Source organism: Podospora pseudoanserina, chromosome 2 (assembly GCF_035222485.1).
Source record: "Podospora pseudoanserina strain CBS 124.78 chromosome 2, whole genome shotgun sequence".
Classification (NCBI taxonomy): Eukaryota; Fungi; Ascomycota; class Sordariomycetes; order Sordariales; family Podosporaceae; genus Podospora; species Podospora pseudoanserina.
The window spans coordinates 682666-702329 of NC_085921.1; the positions used below are offsets into that span (position 1 = coordinate 682666).

The window sequence follows — 19664 nt, forward strand, 5'->3', positions numbered from 1 at the left end:
GAGAGATACCCAGGCATAAATCAGCATTCCAAGATTAAATTATTTGTCTCTTTCTTGTGTCATCATCATCATCATCCTGTGAAAGACAGTGTCTGCCTATCATCTATATACACCTCGTCAGCACTCCAATCTTGAAAATCAATACGCACGACATTAAAGGAGTAACAAACACACAAAACACAAACAACCACACCCAAGATAAACAAAACCGGTGCTTTTTAAAATAACGCTGCCTGCTGCTATGCTGCGCTCGCTAATGCGAATAACTTGCCCAAAAAGCTCTGCGACATTGACCACCGCATGACTCTGCAATCATCACCGTACCCCTCTCCACATTTTCCACACCCTCAGTCAACAGTGCCCAGCCTCGCGGCCTGCTGTATAAACACAATACCAGTCCATCCATCCACCTGCAGATCTTCTAGATAGGTACACGTCCAAAATAAAACTAAAAACAAATACATTGAATGGTAAGAGAGAAAGGAAGATAGAGCCACATATCAATGATGGCTTCAGCTGTGTTGCGTGCGTGCGTGCGGTAAATGGTATCACTCTTCCCCACCTCCCTGATAATGATACCCCCTACCCCCCCCCTAAATTAACGTTGTAGCTTTCCCATCTTTTGAAACTCCCAAGAGAAACTCATGTCTTTTGGATAGAGATGTCGCCCAACGCTTGTATAGAAATGACACAAAAAAATCGACGTCAGTCATGACTGCAATAGTAATTAAGAAAAAGATCAAAAGCCCTTGAAAGGATCGTCCGTCGTATACCATTCATCCACTTCATTCTCAGTGGTTGCTCTGGTACCTCGGCTGTGGTAGCTGTCCCGTTGTCGGCTCCGGCTGGCTTGACGCCTCGACTCCTTGCTCCTCCTACGAGCAGCATGTCGACAGTCGTCGTCCCGCTCATGGGCATCCTCATACGGGGTATCGCTGAATCGACTGAACGCTAGAGGGCTGATAAAGGCCTCCATGCGCACAGTGCCAATGGCGTCAAAGAAATTGGGACCGTTTGGCCGGTTCGAAGCTTCAGAGGTCCGCACCGACCCTGTTCCCCAGGTGATGGCGCTGGATGCCCCTGTGATGGCGCTCGCCGCTGCATTGCTATAAACATCCGATGATCCCGCAATGCTGTTTCCTGCTGTACTATTCGATGAGGCATGGTGGCCTCCACCTCCTAGCGGTGTCGAGAAGCCTCCCGAGAAGCCTCGGAAGGAGAGCGGTGGTGGCACGTGGCCGCCAGTGTTGCTACGCTTGCGGCCGTGTACTCCACGCTCGCCATACCGTGTGATGGGAGGTGGTGCAGCCGTGTCTGTGGATTCCTCGCGCGTATGGGATGGAATGGAATAGAGATCAGGCATCGGTGGCCGGTAGCCCCCGATGGCGGGGGGTGCGCTGTCCACCTCCAATGATGGGGGCTCGATGGGATCAGACTTGATCACCGGCGCTCCGGTCTTGGCCTTGGTAAGGCGAATCGAGTCTCTAATCGGTCGCCGTACTTTGGGCTTGGGCAACTCATACTGCTCCGGCGATGGCTTCGCTTGTGGCACGGGCAAACTCTCCGGGATGGCCTGGTTGGAGTGGGCAAGGAATGAAAGCGAGTTCAACCAGATGTAATGACGCTCGGCGCTGGAAGCCGTAAACTTGAGGGCGCGTTGCGGCGTCAGGATCAAGATAGACCTGTTGAATAGCGGACCAGCTCCCCTGGGAGGCGGATTGTCGTCCTTGACATCAATGACGGATTGAATCGTGACTGAAGAGGGGTTAGTATCGGTCCGGAACATTGTGTTGATTCGTGAAAACGTACGCTTGCGGCCAGATTTGCCCAGAAGAGCACCTCCCGTGGTCGGTTGCTTGCTGCTCCAGAGGATACAACGGTCATATGGCTGAAGCCAAACCCATCTCTTGTGACGATCATTGCTGGTGTCATCGCCACTCTTGACATCTGCCATCCCAAACGATTTGCGTCTCCGCACATACTTGTACATCCACTCACCCACCATCGTCTGAGCAATCGCTTCCACAACCGTAAATGCCTTCTCCTTCGGTTCTGCCTGCGAAGCGGCGGCCGTCTCCCCAGTGGTTGCCGTGTTGGACGAGGGCTGGGACCTGTGGGACCTATATTTGGCGTACGTATTGGACTCCTTGTGCCGGGGCGTAGTAATGTCATTTAATGGCAATGGGGGAAGATCCGGGCTCTCGGGGATATCGACCGACTCGTTGAAACGAGACGGTGAGCGAGATGGCCGACGCCTCTGCCCACGCGGAAGACCTGTGACTGAGCGCACCTTGCGAATGCTACCAGCGCGATAATGACTCCGGCTCGAGCCTCGTCTGTGCCAAGTATCCGACCCTCTACTCGGGCTTCGTCCTTCACTTGGAGCGCTACCGCTCAATGGCGGTTTCCTCGAGCTGGCGCGTGTGGGGATCGGGAATGGTGGCTCCTTGGTATCTGTCAGACTTGGGCTTCTAGCCCTCGAGTGCGAGTTGATGCCGCTCTGGATCAAGGCAGCTCTGCGCATAACACTGGCCTTGGTTCCAAACGCTGGGCGGGGTCCGCCACGGCGAGAGCCCGAGCTGTTGATCCCCGAGTCCCGGGTCTCGCGAGTCTGAGAGATGATGTTGGTCGAACCGTAGCCACCATAGCCATCAGGCTCATCAATCAGACGCGGCGAGTATCCGCTGCTCGCCTTGGGTGAGAAAGCAGACTCGGAGGTCTCAGAGCCTCGCTTGCCCATCCTGCTCGAGCTGTCTATGGTCCTAGGAGCCGAGGGCGCAGATAATGCTGTCCTGTACTCCGAGTCGCTGACGTCGAGATCCATAAACTCGTCACCCTCATCCGTGCTGTTGCCATCAAAGCCGGCAAACAGGCTGCTGATTCTATGCGGCCTCCTGATTGCGGCAGATCGGCTTGATACTGGTCCATTGTCATTGTTGCCAGGATAAACATCTCTAGCTTCTTCTGACACAGGGGAAGAAACAACAGGCGGCGACGATGGAATATCAACGATGCTTCGCTTGCTGGTCAACCGGCGGGGGTTGCGAGGTGGTGGCACATCTCCAGGAACTGGAGTGAATTTCCGGAAGTCATCGGTGGGTAAATCTGGTGTGGGTAAAGCTGGCGAGACTGGCCTTGACGTGATCGCTGACGGGTGCAGGTGTGGAGGCAACTTGGCCAAACGCTTGTCCACACGGATTTCCTCTGTCTGCATAGAAGATGATGCTGTAGGTGGGCTAGAGATCAAGGACACTTGGCAGCCAAAGTCTTTGGTCAACTGCGGCAAGAGAGGCTGTCTAGGTGTGCTGGGACGGCTTGAAGGAGGAATGATGCTAATGCTGGGAATCGACAGAACTGGAAACTGGAGCGGTGGGGCAATGTCCTCTGTCTGGGTAGATGAAGAGACCATGGCAGGAATTTGAGGCTTTGGCGTTGGGGGCAAATCTTGGAAAGGCGTCCTGGGCGTCTTTGGTGGACTCAGGGGCTGTTCCAGTGTTTGAGAGGATCCATTGACCATCAAATTGCTGGTCGATGTCTTGATGGCAAGCGGCTGGCCAATTTGCACCCGCTTCTTCCTCTGGTTTGCTTCAATTTCGAGATCAGCACGGGGCGGGCTGTTCATGTTGTACAATCTTTCATATCTCTGCATGAAGGGTGAGGGCTCGGGTGTTGTTGGTTTCACTGCAGTGATTGTTGGTGACGGCGGAGGCGATGGCTGAACACCAGTGTCGACGTACACAGCCTTTGGGGCTACTGACTCAGTCTCGTCATCCTCTTGAATGGTGCCGCCCTCCAGCCTCTCTAGAGCCGTAGCGCTAAAAGCAAGCCTTGATCGATGCACGCTTCCGGATCTCATCAAGCTATCATTGCTCTGTCCTCTCCTGTGCGTCTTAGACATGATGCTGTCCCGGCTCATGTTGCGTAAATGTGTGCGATGAGGCCCATTAGACAGCACACTCTCCCGACCACCATAATTGCTCTCCTCGTCAAATCCGTCCAGCTCGTCGGCCAGAGAGTTCATCCCGTTCGTCTTGGGGGAAGCTAAGAGCGAAAACCTGGTGTTGCTGGTCAAACTCATGGTTCGGACACTGGCGGCATCATTCTCCCTGCCGCTCTCCTCGCCTTCGCTCTCGTGATAGTTGAGTATCCCATTCTCTCCAGCGACTTGGACGGCTTGGAATGCTGTGACTTCATCAATCACCGCCTTCAGTCGACTTTCCGCAACGTGAATCTTCCGCTCCAGCTTTCTTTTCTCCTCCTCCCATTCGTCCTTTTCCTTTTCCCATTGTCGATGTACCCGTTCCGAATCTTCCTCTTGGTTCCTCAGCTTCTTCTGGGTGATGTCGAGTCGTTTTTTGGTCTCGGCAGCTGAGTCGACAGCCTCGTCACGTTCTCGAGCCAACTCACCAAGTGCCGAGGACGTTCCACCTTCCAGCAAGACCAACTGACGTTTTAATGACCGGCTCTCCTTGTCTGTAGATACCACCCTGGCCTGAAGAGACTCGGATTCCCCTCGAACAGCATCCAATGAAGATTCCAGGCTTTCAATGAGCTTCAACTTGTCCTCTTGATCTCTTCTTAGGGACAGAATCTCCGATACCAGATTGGCATGCAACGTTGGCGTAAAACGTTTGCTGTCAATACTGACCGGCTCATCAGAGCAAAACTCTCTCGCAGACATCATCGACGCCCTATCCATCCTCTCACCATTGAGCGGCGCTGGTGATCGACTCTTTCCATTCTTCCCGGGGGGGGTCACCGAGCGTTTTGACTTGCGTGAGCCTCGTGATACGTTTCGCGAAGGGACTCGGTAAGGTGTGTCTGCAGGTGTCGGCAAGGACGCAACCGGTACGGTCGACTCATCTTCGGTTTCCCATGCGCCAACCATCTTTGCGGCCTCTTGATATCTCGGTTCTGCAGAAAGATGCCGCCTCGTACTCGATACAGGCGAAGAAGTCTAGCACATTTCCACCAACCGATCAGTTGTCGGGTATTAGAACGGACCTCGGAAGAGGATGCAACGGTGATCACTAATGCCCTCGGACTGAGTGGCCATGTCCGCGTAGTTAGTAGTGTTCCCCAAGGTCAGTGTGTTTGAAACAGCGATCCTGCAAGATGTTGCATAAGGCACGGGGTTGCCCCCACTTCCCAAACGTCAAAGCTGACGCTGTGGAATATGCGTAGGGCTTTCGTGCGCCCAGAGTTGAAGTTATAGCATGATATATTATGAGATGCCGTTCTTAGGAGAGGTCCGGCATTGGGAGACTTGTGTTCATGAAGGGGCCGGGCATGAAGGGTGAAACCATGTTCAACAGAAACAACTTACCAGACACTCAAGACCCAAAGGTCTTGCACTAGAGTGAGGGTTCGCAGTCGGTATTTCCAACCGGCATCCCCTCAAGGCAGTGTAGGCTCGTGAGGGGGTGGAGCTCTGGACACCTGATGGGTTTGGCTGAAGTGAGGAGGCGGGGCGAATGCGTCAAGTGTTCAACCTCAATGACGGAAGAGAAGCTACCACAAGGCATGTGTGGTCAGTACATCCCATCCCGATGCTCGACCTAATGTAGGCTACCAAAGATTGCCCCTCAGGCCTGTGACCCAAGAGATCGTCGTTCGCACTTACCGAGCACCACCTGTAGCTTGACGCAGGTGATGTGTCAAGCAAAGTCTAATAGAGTTTGGAACTGGTCGGAGGAAGCCGCAAGATGCACGAACGAACCAAGGGGTATCGGGTATCAGAACGTCAGAAACAAAAAAAAAACGGAGAAGGAAGCGAAGGATCTCGTGAGCGTGAGTGTTGTAGGTGCGAGAGAGGGTGTATTAGCGAGTGTGAGAAAGGTATAAGTGAGGTTGGGAATGGAAAGGTAAGGCGTCGCCGGTCAGCGTCGAGATGCGATGCTCGTGAGACACGACAGACAGACAACCTCCGAACCCGAAGGGAGGAAGAAGAGAGAGACGTCGTCGACAGCTACGAGACGACGAGCATCGTGGTTTGACAAAAGTCAAGAGGCCCTGAGAAGGCCTGGTTGAGTTATGTACGAGCTCTCCACTTTTCGCCCACTCGTTCCATCAGCAAATGGGCTGGTGGGGCCTGCCGAATGACAACCCTGGAGCAGTTCCCACCCAGCAGACCAGGGGCTACTCGGGAAGCCACCAGGGGCCCCCTTCCAGGCCTTTTTTGGCCTGTTCCTTTGGTGACGTTCGAGTTCAAGTTTCCCGCCTGTCCCACGGCTGGCTGCAGACGGGCGACGAACACAGTCTGTGCTGCGGCAGACGGGATGAAGCGTCTGAAAGAGTATCCTCACAAGATAATCATTTCCGCCTCACCCGCCAGAAAACACGCAGCAAGAATCTGGTCTGCTTTTGTCTGCAATGTCCGACCGAGCGTCGTGAGTGCCATCACGAACCCTGCCCAAAGCCATGCGTCGCGAATCTGAACAGCCCAGTTCGATAATTACACTACGACGCTGGCCACATGCCCGAACACCTGGGTCTGGAAAGGGGCCAGCCTTACTTAGCAATTCCTTGAGTTGATCCTCCATCATCATTGGAAAGGATAGGATACAGTTGAAACGGCCAGCAATGTGCCTGCTGCAAAGAAATCACATTTTCCTGGAGTTGAGCCGTTGGTTCTTCAACACTTTTTGTATCGAGGTGGAAGGATGTCCCCTGTTTGAGCATATTCAAGTGGCCCAAGCTCTCTCAAGCTTCGAGAAATGTCCCGAGCTTGGATCCTGGCCATCTGCAGTAGCTCGTTCATGTTCATGCGGCATCAACTGACACTTGTTGACAGGCAATGACAGCAGCCTTCTTTCTCTTCCTCGTTGTTCTGCTTCTTCAAGTCATCAGCATTCATTCATCCCATCTCTGAGGCAAACAAAGCATTGCCATGCAGTGTCGAATTAAAAACGCTCTCAACCGGGGTCACCCTCGAAAAAGGGGAATGGGCTAAGCCTCTTTGGCGACAAGGCCTTCTGTGACGGGCGGCTGGCAGCGAATGGGAAGCCAGTCCAGAGCGAGACAAATTTCCAGATGTGATGGCCTGCTGCCGATCTCACAAAACCCTGACCCGAACTTACTCCCGAATCCGCGCAACCGTGAACTTTAACTGATCCTTAAGACAGACCTGTGCGGGATCGACCGAGACCCACATCCACCCCGAAATGAGCCTCCAGATGGAGTCTTGACACAGCAACGGAGTAACATCTGGCAGTCTCATCATCAACTCGCAACAAAGACTTAAAAAGTCTATGGTGCTTTCCAAGTTGGTAATGTGGTGGTGTAGGTAGTGTACATACATGTGCGAGCGCGGCGTGGCACATGTCTCAAACTTCGGGCCCAGTTGAAGGTTGCCCAAAAGGGAATTGTGGAGGTCCTTAATTGAACGCAACTCCCACCCTCCCCCACTGCGGGAGCATGCCCGCTCGCCGTACCTTATCACCGGAACGCCAGGGAACGCCAGGCCTTGGTCAACCAGCTACCTAACCGAATGAGACGGTTGTTCCTCTTTCTTGCGCGCAGGCAAGCTGAGAAGTGAGGCGAGCCGCTTGGCTTGGCCGTCATCTCGACTGGATGATAACAAAAGTTGCATGCCATCCTTCAACAAGAGGACTCCGGAGGTTCAACGCCTGTGCCGCTGTCTGACGGGAAGCGGCATCGAAAACTGTGGATAGATATCACAGCGGGGAAGCAACGGCTTCCTCGCTGAATTCGGACTGCTGCTGCTGTGCGACAGTCAACCAACAGGCCCATCCCCATTTAAAAGGTCCCGGCCCCGGTCCCCGTCCCGATGCTACACACGTGCAAAAAGACCCCGTTTTCCAAGATTCACCGGAGATCGGATACGGCCTCTTGCCTTGACTGTGAATGTCAGTCAGCATGATGATGAATAACAGCGCTTTCCCGGAAAATCAGATAACAGAACACATTTCTGTCTCATGGCCAATCATTTCCACAGACAGCTTAGACTGGTGAAACGGTCGTCGCGCAAAAAGAAACTGGACGAAGAAGAAAACCCTTGCTCAATCCAGCCCCGCCAACTGCCAAGCTGCGGCGCCCGTCACGGGAGTTTGAAGATTGATTGGAAGCTCAGTACCGGGAAGGCAAGCCAGCGGCGTTGGAGGAGGGCAGCATTCACCCTCCAACAGGTTCAGCAAGTTCGAGGCCGCGTCTGCGCGACCCCGCGCCCTTTTTATTTTCAACGCGTTATTCGTCGAGCCATTGGCCAATCAGTGTTTGGGGTCTACCTGTAACAAAGTAGGAACTTTGAACTTGGTAGCGGGGTGAGTGGTGAGTGGTGAGTTGTGAGTGGTGAGTGGTGAGTGGTGAGTGGTGAGTGGTGAAGAGTTTATTACTCGAAGTTGAGGGCCAACGCGGGGACCTCGTTCAGCTCAATGGGTTTGGTCGAGGAATACGAAGGCCAGTGTTGGGACCAGTAGGATCAGGATTTCGCAATCGAGATTTGGGAAAGTTCCCTCCCCTCATCAGTGCCGTGCCACCGAGGTTTCTTGGAGTCAAAGAGCCGAGAGGGAGGGTTTACTTGCCTCTCATCTCAACGCTCAAGTGCTACCCCTCTGTCGATTACCCGGACTGACTACCCAGGCACTTGCGTTCAATGAACCCAACCGAGCCGAAAGGCTCTCTCATCCAGTGAGACCGGTGCCGAAGTGGTATTAGCAAGACGACGGTGGGGATTTGGTTGTGTCTAATGAAGTCCGGTTCATCACCTCGCCTGCCTCGCATGCGGTTGAAGTTTTTTGCTCTCCACTAGCGAGGCTGCATAGGTTATTGCAACCACGGAACGGGTTGTGGTAAAGGTCAAAACGCAGCGGGTATATTGCTCGCTACGCTGGGTTGGACGGTCCGGTTTTTGTTTGGTTTTGTTTTGTTTTCTTCAACTGTTGTTGAGTTGTTTCTTTTCTACTGTTGCTGGGTTTCACTTTCTCCAGAAACAAAAGCTTTCTCGAGTTCGCTCGCTTATAATATGTGCTTCTGTTCTGCATCACTAGCATGCTTTTTGCTGCATGAATGGGCCTTGTGCTGCAGGATTTTCCAGTGCGGTTCTGTCGTTTCTCCCTTGTCCCTACAGCTGCAGTGCAGTGTAGGTTTGCATAGAAGGTACATACGCGCCGCTCCGCCGTAAGCTGTCACTTACATGCATACATGCAGTTGATGATGACTGCATTTTGTTTATGAGGGTCTGAAACGGAAAATGCGTTTTTATATATTGGATGGATGGATTGATGGATGGGTCTGGGAGGGGTACTATGGGAAAGGGGAAGGGATGGTCGATTACCTGCAGCCGGTCAGGGTTTGTTTGTGATGCCGGTAGTTTGGGGGGGTGGTGCTGGGCCGATGGAATCGGCTTCGAATGATTTTGAGCGATGATGTCAGGAGAATATCATGTCATGTCTCGGGATTTAATAGCCATGAGGGTTGGGAAGTAGACACGAGTGTTTTCTGTGAGACCATGAGACTACTTCCATGAGACCGGAGGTTTTACACCTCAGCTTACAAGGGTGATAAGTATCACCGGTCTCTCGGCCCGTGATGGCAACATATCAAAGTGAAGCGACAGTCGCTTGATCTCGTGATCTATCTACCTGCTACAAGCGCACACCACCGGAAAAGTGCCTGGGATGGTAGGTAGAGTTGAAACGAGACAGCCGAGACATAACTTCAGGTACCCGTGGAAAGCAAGAAATGTTCTCCTTCTGTGCCACAAGGTTGTTTGTGGGCCGAGACATGACGGACAGAGACATGCTTCGTCCGGCTCTGTCCGGTGGGGGCATGATTTTGGTGTCTTTTGCGTCAGCTCTGGACATATGGCGTGGTGAACCTGGCTCAGGAGACCAGAAGCGATACCTGCTGTTTAATGATTAGAAAACAAACAGTCTGTCTCTGTGGCTGTCGTGTATCGGGATCAATCTCGCTTGCGTCGCTTGAGAAGGTTGAGATCAACTTTGCCGTCACCTGGTAAGGGGGAAATAGGGAGGGATGTTGTGGTGGATTACGAGAAAAGGAAGGATGGAGGCTACGGTTGAGTCGAGATGGGTTCTGGCACCTGGGTCCCGCGATGCTGTTAAAATCTTATGAATGATAGGGAGGGGTTATAGTTTTGAGACTGAGAGCGGTTGGAAGACTGAAGGAATTCCAGGGAGTGTGTAGTAGGTGAGAGTGGTGAAAGCATAACCCAGGAAGTTGAAGAGGAAGGGACGGGACTCTGGGGGAGAAGAAATGAAAGCAGCAAGGCAAAGTTACCTTGGAATACATACCTGAAGGTCGTGCTGGCACATCCTCCTGAACCTAATAACCACTAATGTAAGCAACCAGTATGAGATTTCCTCTGATGATGAACCGAGATAGGTATAAACTTGAAGTCGAGTACAAGCTATTGACTCATATAAAAGATTCACATGGAAACTCTCATTGTTAGTTCTCCACACACCAGGTACCTAGATAACTCAGGTAGGTCAGTAAGGTACCTTGAGCTATACCAATACGGAACAGCAGGACTTGCTCAATATTCTCCATCAACAAGTCTCGTAATGACCTTCTTGCTTACTATATTGGTTGATGTTTCTTCCAAACTCTACAGCTCCCTGGCCTGTTTCTGTTTTGCATCACCGTAGGCCCTGAACCATCCTAACGTACCTCCTATGAACATGTGTTCCAGGTGAACTGAAAGGCCAAGCTACGTAGCTTGTTTACTTTTTATTGTGATGAAATAATAGTGAACATAAGGTAATCTTTGACCGCAACACATTCAATCTCGTCAGCGAGAAGCCTTACAATAAACGACATTTCTGTGTCTTTTTCCACAATTACATCCTCATACCTTTCTACAAATGCTTCTAGAAACACAATGGCTACATGCCGTATTCGACACTCTATGTATTCTGAGCAGTCATCTTATGCTTTGAGTAGATCCACATGTGGTTTTCCCCACTGCAGATAAGACGACATCATTAGTCACTACGGGTGCTTCTTATATGTTCTTATGTGTACCAGCTGACTGGTTCTCGACCTAATTCAGAGAACAGAGTTCACTGCCATATCAAACCTCGCACACCTTAGGCAAAAGCTTTACTCTGACAATGAAGCTGGTCTCGGAAAGCTAGCTTTATGCTCAGTTTTACATTATCATTATGGGAATTAGGGCCCGAAAAAGATTTAATGGGCTTTCAAAGATAGTTAAGGTAGTTGATAGGCCCTTCAAAAATTCGGCCCTAGCTAGCATGCCTCCAGGGATAGCCAACAGGCTTTCAGAGGAGCTGAGAGGAATGTCCGTCATCCTCTGCAGTCTTTTCCCATCGTAGTTGTCCATCATTACACCCATAATGTGGTCACGTCGATAGAGTATCTGTTCAACAATTGGTGTCATATATCCGGATCACTATTGAGCTTGAATGGGGGAACAAGTACATAGCCTCCCTCATGGTCAGCGAAGAACTGGATAAGATAAATGTTTCGGTCTCTAATATTATATCCAATTTTAGTGATCTAACTGTAAAGCCTATATCAGGAGCCAGAAGACAAAGGAATGTACGCTCAGAGTTCCACACAGATACCTTTTATCGCATATAATAACAGCTATTGGAACAGACCGTCTTCCGAGTTTTTTTGCAGCAAAAATCAGTAACCGCAGACGGTGGGTGTTGGAGGCATGGAGAGAAGCAGATCTCTTACATCATACTTTTACCCAGTTTGATGGCTTTGTTATCCTTGATAATATGGCTTTGATTCAGGCAGAGTTAAACCTCGATCTTACGGTGTCTCTGTTGTGTTAGTTCTTAGTTGCTCCAAATCTTGGGTGTGTTGAGAGGCTTCAGAAGTCTTTGAACTCTTCTGTTATGTACCTACTACCTACACTTACCAAACTGACTTATAACCTTGTCTCGCCTCTAGTACCTACCGCATGAAGCCGGTGAGCAATGAGAAGCCCATCCCATTTTCCGGGTTAGTCTGCCCAACTCAGTCATGCACATCAAAGTGTCCTGGCAACATGATAACTCCAAAGACTACCAGGCCCCGACTTCGGACCAGACTGGTGAAGATGCCATCAGCCCGAGAGATGAATTTACCGTCGGTGAAATTCTCTAAAATTACCATACATATGCCGGTCGATCTCAGACCCAATGCCCGGCACCCTCCCATCATGCGAACATAGAGTCGGTATCCCAACAACTACGTGGTCGATGTCCTAGTATAGACATGAAGACGGAGTGTACCGACACCCGCCATGGACTTTTCCTATCTCGTTTATCACACTGCTCCTGCCACTGCCTCAACCCAGCTCATCAGTCCTCCTACCTTCGTGAAGCGCCCAGCTGGGCCGGTCCAACTTAGGTCGCAAGACGGGAGCTAAAAACGGCGGCTTATCCATCTCGATATCAAGATCGTCCTCGAAAGGATCGCGGTCCGCTGTGCCTTTCCCTAGACTTCCCGTCTGTCCGCCTCATCTACTTGTAAGCAAAAAATCCCCGGTCCAACTGCATTGCTCTTTATCTCTCCGCCTGGTCCCCAAGAGTCAAAGCGTGCATACTTTCATCATGTCCTTGCCCTGAAAGTTGTTAGATATCACCAATCCTTCCGCCTTGGCCTTGCCACCCCCATCTGTCCGGAAGGAACTGCTGTTGTAACTGACCGGTAAGGTGAGCTGGAGGACCCTGAAGGATAAGGGAAGCGAGGATAAGGGTTGGTATACGGGCCTACCTTAGTTAACTAGGACTCTTTAACCAAGTCAGGAAAGGTAATGGTATCAATGGGATATCTATAGCCCGGTATGCGTTGATAAGGACCTAGCAAGGTGAGGCGTTCACGTTCGCTTAACCTTACCAAGATCGCAACTCCTCCCCCATCTTTCCCACTTGCGATGAAACGAAACATCTGCGCCATCACACCGGTCGAGATATTGAGGGAAAATAATCAAATGTTGATAATGAAAAACCAATGGCGCAGGAAACGTGAAAAAAGAGCACACAATTCAGCTTGCCAAAACCTTGGGTAGCTTTCCACCACCCGCGAACGTGGGGGCTTGTCGAGGAAGCACCTTCTCAAAATCATCACGAGACTTCCGTGCCTTCCTACACCATCCAGCCAAACCCGCACGTGGACGATAAGATTTTTCACTTTTGGCGTGTATCGTGCCCTGCCCTGATGATTGTGACGAAATTGTTCCTGTTCCTGCCCAACGCTTTCAAACATCCCACATGAGAGAGTCAACACCCTCGGTGACCGCGTCAGGCAGGTCACCTTGGGTAGTCCCTTGGGTAAATCACATCCCAATCTTTTTTACCTGTCAGGTACCGAAATGATGCCATCTCAAATGTTTCTCTCTCTCTCTCTCTCTCTCTCAATCCCCCCTCCCAAAAAAAAAAAATATGATCTTGCATCGATCCCTCATTCCCCAAAAAGCCTTGCTGCTGGCGCATCACGCTTGTCCGTCCGAGCACCAACCTCCCGGAATTTCCCAAGTTCCCAAAAATCCCCCCCCAAAAAGTGGACACCCGGCACTTGCCCACAACCAACCGGACACTCCCCCGGAATCCCTCCTCGACGTTGAAAGTGGATTTTCTTTCTGGCTACCAAAAAAAATCTAAAAGTAAGCACCCTGATGGCCTGGCCTGCCTTCTCTCTCTTTTCTGACACAACCCATGTGGAAACACAAGAGGTTGGCGGGGGTAGCGGGCTCCATAGCACGGTACTGTATTGAACTTTTGTGTAGCGCTATGGGGAATCTTTGACATAGATATTCCAGCGGTGAGGCACCGGTCTCCAGAGACAGGACGAATTAAAAAATCTTTACGGAGTAATGAACGGAGCACCCCAGCACGGAGCGAATCCCGGTGGTTCGGGATTTTTCTCTTCAAGCCCGAGGATTTTCATTAACGGGGGGCCAGGGAAAAGGGGAAGATCAGATAATTAGGTTGGGACCTTCCGGATGTGTTCAAGGGGCCGGGAGGCCGGTGGTCCCGCCCCCCGGGGACCGCAGAGGGATACCCGGAGTGGATGTTTGGGAGTTTGCTGGGTCAGTGGAGTTTTTTAGTTGTTGAAAAAGTTCGGAGGTGTCGGTATCGACTGATGATAATACCTGTTGAATGATTTGAAGGAATAAGATCCATGGTCGAAGAAAAAGGGGATATGGAGACAGGAAAAGAGAGAGGGTAACATCCAATCTTGGCTCTTTTGCGTGCATCTCGGCCCAGAAAGAAAAGAGGTGATCAGCAACTTTTTTAGCACTGACATTTACAAGGGTTTCTCCGTCCTTCAACGGTCTTGATGCCGTTGCCGACCCTCCACTTTGATATGCCAGCAGCTGTCTTTCTCTCTCACCCAACCCTTCCTGTGAAGGTATACCGATTTAGCCGGGCTGGCTGGTGCTGCAGTTCGTTGACCGGTCAATGCAAGTCCATCTTTGCCGCTCATTGGTGAAAAAGGAAAAAAAAAAGTAAAAGGTTAGTTTTCGATAGTCCATCGCCAATCTTTTTTGGCATCTGGATCTCTATCGACCGACCAACCAACCTACGTGTCTCCCCACGATGTGTGTTGTCTCTGAAGGTCCAGATTCGACATCACCTTTCTCAGATTTGACACCGTCCAGTTAGATTATCGCCAGAGCAGTCAGATGGTGTCAATGTCTCAGCTGTAAAGGACCTTTTTGGGGAGATACCAAGACAGCACCCAAGCTGGACTCCTGGCGTACCGTACCCGTCATCAGCACGTCAACGTCAAACCTCCCTTGATTGAGGCTTTCAGCAGCCACGGCGCCAAGCTGCCAACTTTTTTGACGACCGACTGCCATCTCCTTTCCATCCCATCCCTTTCCCTCCTCCAAGAAAGTAAAAGATCAACCATAAAACTACTCCGTCTTACTCCTCCGCAGCCAAGCAAGCAATCCACCCGTTCACCTGAAATTTTGGAACCAGCAGGAACAAGGTTACATTTCTGTTCTGGTGCTTTCGAAAGTCTCTCGAGATTGATTATCTGTGCGGAAAAACGGTGGGGCAGCTAAGGGAGCTTGGGCCACATCGCATCATGGCGTGTGTGTGCACGAACCCCACTATACTCAAGTCTTGGAAGGTGCTTCCGAGGTGAGGTGAGAAAGCTCACCTTGGGAGCGTTACATTTTGAATGTAATTTTTTTTCTGATCTTTGTCGAGGTTTGAACGTTGCTATTGACATATCGTGGTGGTGCTCACTTTGCTCACCGTGTTCTTAGCGTTAGAGCTTGATAGTTGGTGTATTGAGTACGATACCTGGTCATCCCCAGCCTCCTTACCCTCCTTGGATCTAGAGTGAACAACGCATACATACATACATACATACATCCATCTATCGCTCTTGGTACAAAGTACGTAAGCTCCCTCGATTCTTTGTCGATGGGTTCGGGTTCGGGTCCGGAATAAACCCACCGAACAACAACACGACGTAGGCACATACGACAGAGAGAGCCGGTATTTGCGGGTGATAGTCCCGAAGAGTACCGGCAAACAACGTCGTAGAGAGCCATACTTCAAAGCTGTTTGGAAATCGCCCTGTTTGTGTTCTGCATATTCGAGGGTCCGTGAACGGAGCATTCAGACATGGGTTGGCAAATCCCATTTGGATGGACCTGTTTGGGAGATTCGGATGGAAGCTCACAGCACAATAGTCACATGTAAATTGTTTGTTTTAACTTCTTCATTTTGCTTCCTTGCTACTACTATCTTGGGGTATTCTTGAGCTATGCAACTACTTAGCAGGTAAAAGGGTAAGGTGGGATGATGTGTGGTAAAAGGCAAGGCAGGCCCCCAGAATTGGCAGAGGGGGGAGGGAGAAAGAAAAAAGCATCACTACCTCCGTCGCCATCGCCGTCTTTTTAGATCATCGTGATTCCATGTCCGTCGTGTCATTCATCTGCAGTTGCCCCAATGTGCCTCGCTCTTCTTCCCCTTCCATCTCTCTCTCTTTCTTCGTAGCGAAACCAGTCGCCTGCCCTTCTTCTTCCCCAATTTTTGTGTCATTTCCCCCTTCCATTTTTGCCAAAGAAATGATTTGATCCTGTAGGCCCTGAAAAATGCAGGTATTACACCACCTATCCCTCCCCCAAACTGTGGCCTAGAATCCAATGCCTTCCAGATCATCCTTTCATCATCAATGCCTCGGGTTGAATAGACATACGCTCCCTCCTTGATGACTCCGAAAATAAAACAACTGCAGCGGCTTGCCCGAAAAAAGAGATCTTCTCAAGATTTGATTTGGCGATAAAAAAAGAGAATGAACCCGCACCTCTCCCCCCCCCCCTCTCCCCCTTTGTCGAAAGAAACGAAATGGATATTTACGCCCCAATGATGCCCTCTTTTGATTTAATGCGCCATTCGCCGTGTCGGTGAAATGGGTAATGGTTGAATTCGATTGCTGCGGGAAATGGTTGTCGAAAATTGAGCAACAAGATGCCGAGGAATTCGGAAAGAAGAGATAAAGACAACGAATCGCAAGCTGCCAAAATTAAAATCCAGATGCATATTAGTTTTCGTAAAAAAGCTTTGCGAAAAAAATGGCCAGCGTGCATATCGAGCCCAAAATTTCGCGCAAACCCGGCTGCCAAGAACACGGGGGTGTTGTGTATTCAAGACGTCGGTTGCCAGAAGGGAAAATATGACTGAGTGGCGGCGAGGCGAGGGACCGAAGGAAGCCGCTCATAATATGACACACCCCCTGCGACGCTCGCTTTGTGTGCGTCGGTATCGGCTTTCCTTGGACTGGATGGTCGAATCGGCCCTCCTTGATTCGTACTTGCTGCTGCCGGTTGGCGAGAGGGGCTGGGAAGCGGCCTGGCGCTGTCTCCGGAGAATTCTAACCACATCGTAAAAGGCCTTGTCCACGTTGATATAGTTCTTGGCCGACGCCTCGACAAACTCGCATCCCAACTCGCGCGCCAGAGCGTGTCCTTCTTGTGTAGATACCTCGCGTTCCGCAATACGGTCGCTCTTGTTCCCCACAAGCATGATTGGCACGGGTGCCGCCGGGTTAGCCGCCGAGATAGGTGACCCTGGGTATGAAGGCGACGAGGCCGTCGACTCTTTTACTCTTTGGATCTGGTGGTGGAACCTCTTGATGCGCGTGAAGGACGAGCGGGACGAGATGCTGTACACTAGGATAAAGCCCTCGCCGTCTCGGATCCACTGGTCTCGCAGCGCTGTGTACTCTTCCTGCCCCGCCGTGTCCAACACCTCGAGCATGCAGGCTTGGTTGTCAATTACGGCTTGCTTTCGGTACGAGTCCTCAATAGTAGGGTCATACTAGGAAGGGAAGATTATGGGTTAGTCCAAGATGGCACAAGGGAGGGTGAACAAGACAAAAACAAAACATACTGTCTCGACGAAGTGTTGCAAGCAAAGTTGAATAGTAAGAGCGGTCTTCCCCACGCCACCGTCCCCCAGCACCACCAGTTTGTATAGTACCATTTTGCCCGCCATTGTTGCGAATGTAGTATTGGGATGTAGTCGTGGTTAGCAGAGTTCTCGGGGGTGGTGCGAGGCTATCGAACGAGAAGGGGATGCGTGGGTGGAAACGGAGCAAGGCTGGGTGGGTTTGGTGGTGCGATGGATTTTGGCGGAAGAGAAGAGTACCGGCACCGGGCGGAGCTAGTCGCGCAGCTTAGAACTGGGCCGATGGAGAGGGGCGACCGACGGGAGAGACGCAGCACAAAAGGCACGGAAAACAAGGACTCGAGAAGAGGTCGTTGCCACGGTAGGTAGTTGACGGGGATTGGTGCGTGCGTTGCGGATGATGGTGGTGTAGTAAGTGCGGGCGTGCGCTGCGTTGCCTGAGAGTTCGGGTGGTGGTTGTGGTGAAGGGTAGATGGTAAGTAGGTAGTGAAATAGGCAGTGGATAGTGAAGCAAGTGTATACGAAGAGGTAGATAGATGCTCCGGCTCGGGACGGCAAAAAAACGCAGGCGGGGAAAGTCTTTTGCAAAGACAAGAACTCGAGTGTGCAGTTGGGAGAAGAGAGGATAGATACCAGCAGCTACGGGTAACAGGACGGCGGTGGGCTGGCAGTGTTGAGTATGGAGCACCAAGCAATAGAATAGGGAGGGCGGCGGTGGAGCAAAAAGTATTGGAGTTCTCTGGTGGACAGATGCGGGCGGAAGTGGGCGGCTTTGCTTTTTTGGAGTCCCCTAACGCTTTAGGGTGGGATGGCTCGATGGGATATCGGGACCAACTCTTTGGCCACCCTGGACACTCGCGGCTGGAGGCTTCAGATCCGCGTGGTAGGGTCCCGGGTCTGAGAGAGAGAGATAAATATTGATCTTGAAAAGACAAAAAGATTATTTTTCTACCGAGTTCTTCTGAGGCCGCGGGCAATCGGGGAAGTTTTGATGGAAACCGGTAGGGGGTGGCAGTAATGCCCCTCAAGAACGGCTTAATAAGAAAATCACAAGCAACCTGGAACCTCTCTCTCCAAATACCTGGAGGTTCCAGATCACCACACTGCCTTGGGCAATACCTGTCAACAAAGACTCGGTGGTCTGACCCCATATCCCATGGGCCCCATGATGGACAACCAGCATATGAGGGACCTGGATATCTCGCCAAACAAGTACATCCGGCGGGTCCGTTGAGCTGAGGCTGGGAAAGGTAAACAAAGGTGAACTGGACCTTTCCTTTCCTATCCGACCTTAACTCAATCCATTCACGGCACACAGTCCTGATGTTGGAGGACCGAGATTCAATGTCAGTGACCTCTCTGAGGTGCAGACGCAGGTGCCTCGGACTGGCACGAGCGCATTCCCGCCTACCACTAGAGTGCCCCACTCTCCACCACTGGCTGCCCGCAAGGCGAGCGGTCCTGTCTTCGCTCGACCGCCTGGGCCAGGCCTGTGTTCCCGATGCAAGACAGATTGCAGAACATGACATCTCGCCAAGAATCATCAGACAGACCTCACCCCGAGAACTCTCGCCCTTGGCTGGCCGGCATTCGCAATTGCTAATCCGGGCCGGCATCAGGGCTAAAGACGTTAGACACATGCCAATACCCCCCCCCCCGCCCCGTTACCAGCCGCGGACAAAGTGTGGGTAAAACAGTCGTGAGATTCAAACTTCTTCTTAGGAATACAACAGCCCGGATGCTGGTGCCGACCCGTTGGCGCAACATGCTGCGGCCCTCAACCTTCCCTTCCTGCGGCCAGCACAGCATTGCCGTGGCCTCGAGTCTGCAGGGCACCAGAGCATAGAGCACCTCGGTAGCTTCAACTTGTCAGCCTCTCGCTCGCTATCGAGGTGTGTAAGCTTGCAGATGCAGATGACCAGGCGGTTGCCCGCAGCCCCGACCCATGTAATCCAATGTATTGGATACTTTGACGGCGGGACGATTGCGGGACAACCTCTCTCCTCACTCACTACGTTCCCCAGGTCTCTGGAACAAAACCGGTACTCCAACCAATCCCCAACATTGAATCCGTGCCGCTTTGTCTTCTTTTCCCCCTCCAATTGGGTTGCCACCGACATCGGGTTCTCTTGCGAGCAGACAAGTCCAGACGATTAGCCGCGCTCTACGGCTGTGTCGACGAATCTTGCGGCAAGCAAACGGTTTAGATCGATCCGAGGTTGGCGCCCATAAGTTTGTGACTTTTGCAACAAAGAACGGCAAGATCGCCCGGACGACACGGTGGTCACGGCG

General features: G+C 51.5%; 3 protein-coding genes across 3 annotated transcripts; all 3 read right to left on the bottom strand.

Annotated features, from left to right (window-relative positions):
- Window positions 1-45: 45 nt before the first annotated feature.
- On the bottom strand, window positions 46-4888 carry QC764_201000 (uncharacterized protein; the record flags this gene model as incomplete). Its single annotated transcript, XM_062943805.1, has 2 exons — window positions 46-1755; window positions 1810-4888. The coding sequence occupies 2 exons, from the start codon at window positions 4886-4888 to the stop codon at window positions 740-742; spliced, it is 4095 nt and encodes a 1364-aa protein (XP_062802551.1). The 3' UTR covers window positions 46-739.
- A 105-nt stretch (window positions 4889-4993) lies between these two features.
- Window positions 4994-5986, bottom strand: QC764_0031090 (uncharacterized protein; the record flags this gene model as incomplete). Its single annotated transcript, XM_062940182.1, has 4 exons — window positions 4994-5044; window positions 5327-5431; window positions 5624-5633; window positions 5973-5986. 4 exons carry the CDS (start codon window positions 5984-5986, stop codon window positions 4994-4996), a joined length of 180 nt encoding a protein of 59 aa, XP_062802552.1.
- Window positions 5987-15651: 9665 nt separating this feature from the next.
- ras2 lies at window positions 15652-18649 on the bottom strand. Its single transcript, XM_062943806.1, has 2 exons — window positions 17355-18649; window positions 15652-17282 (listed from the first exon to the last, which is right to left on the bottom strand). The coding sequence occupies exons 1-2, from the start codon at window positions 17457-17459 to the stop codon at window positions 16680-16682; spliced, it is 708 nt and encodes a 235-aa protein (XP_062802553.1). The 5' UTR covers window positions 17460-18649; the 3' UTR covers window positions 15652-16679.
- Between the last annotated feature and the right edge of the window lie 1015 nt (window positions 18650-19664).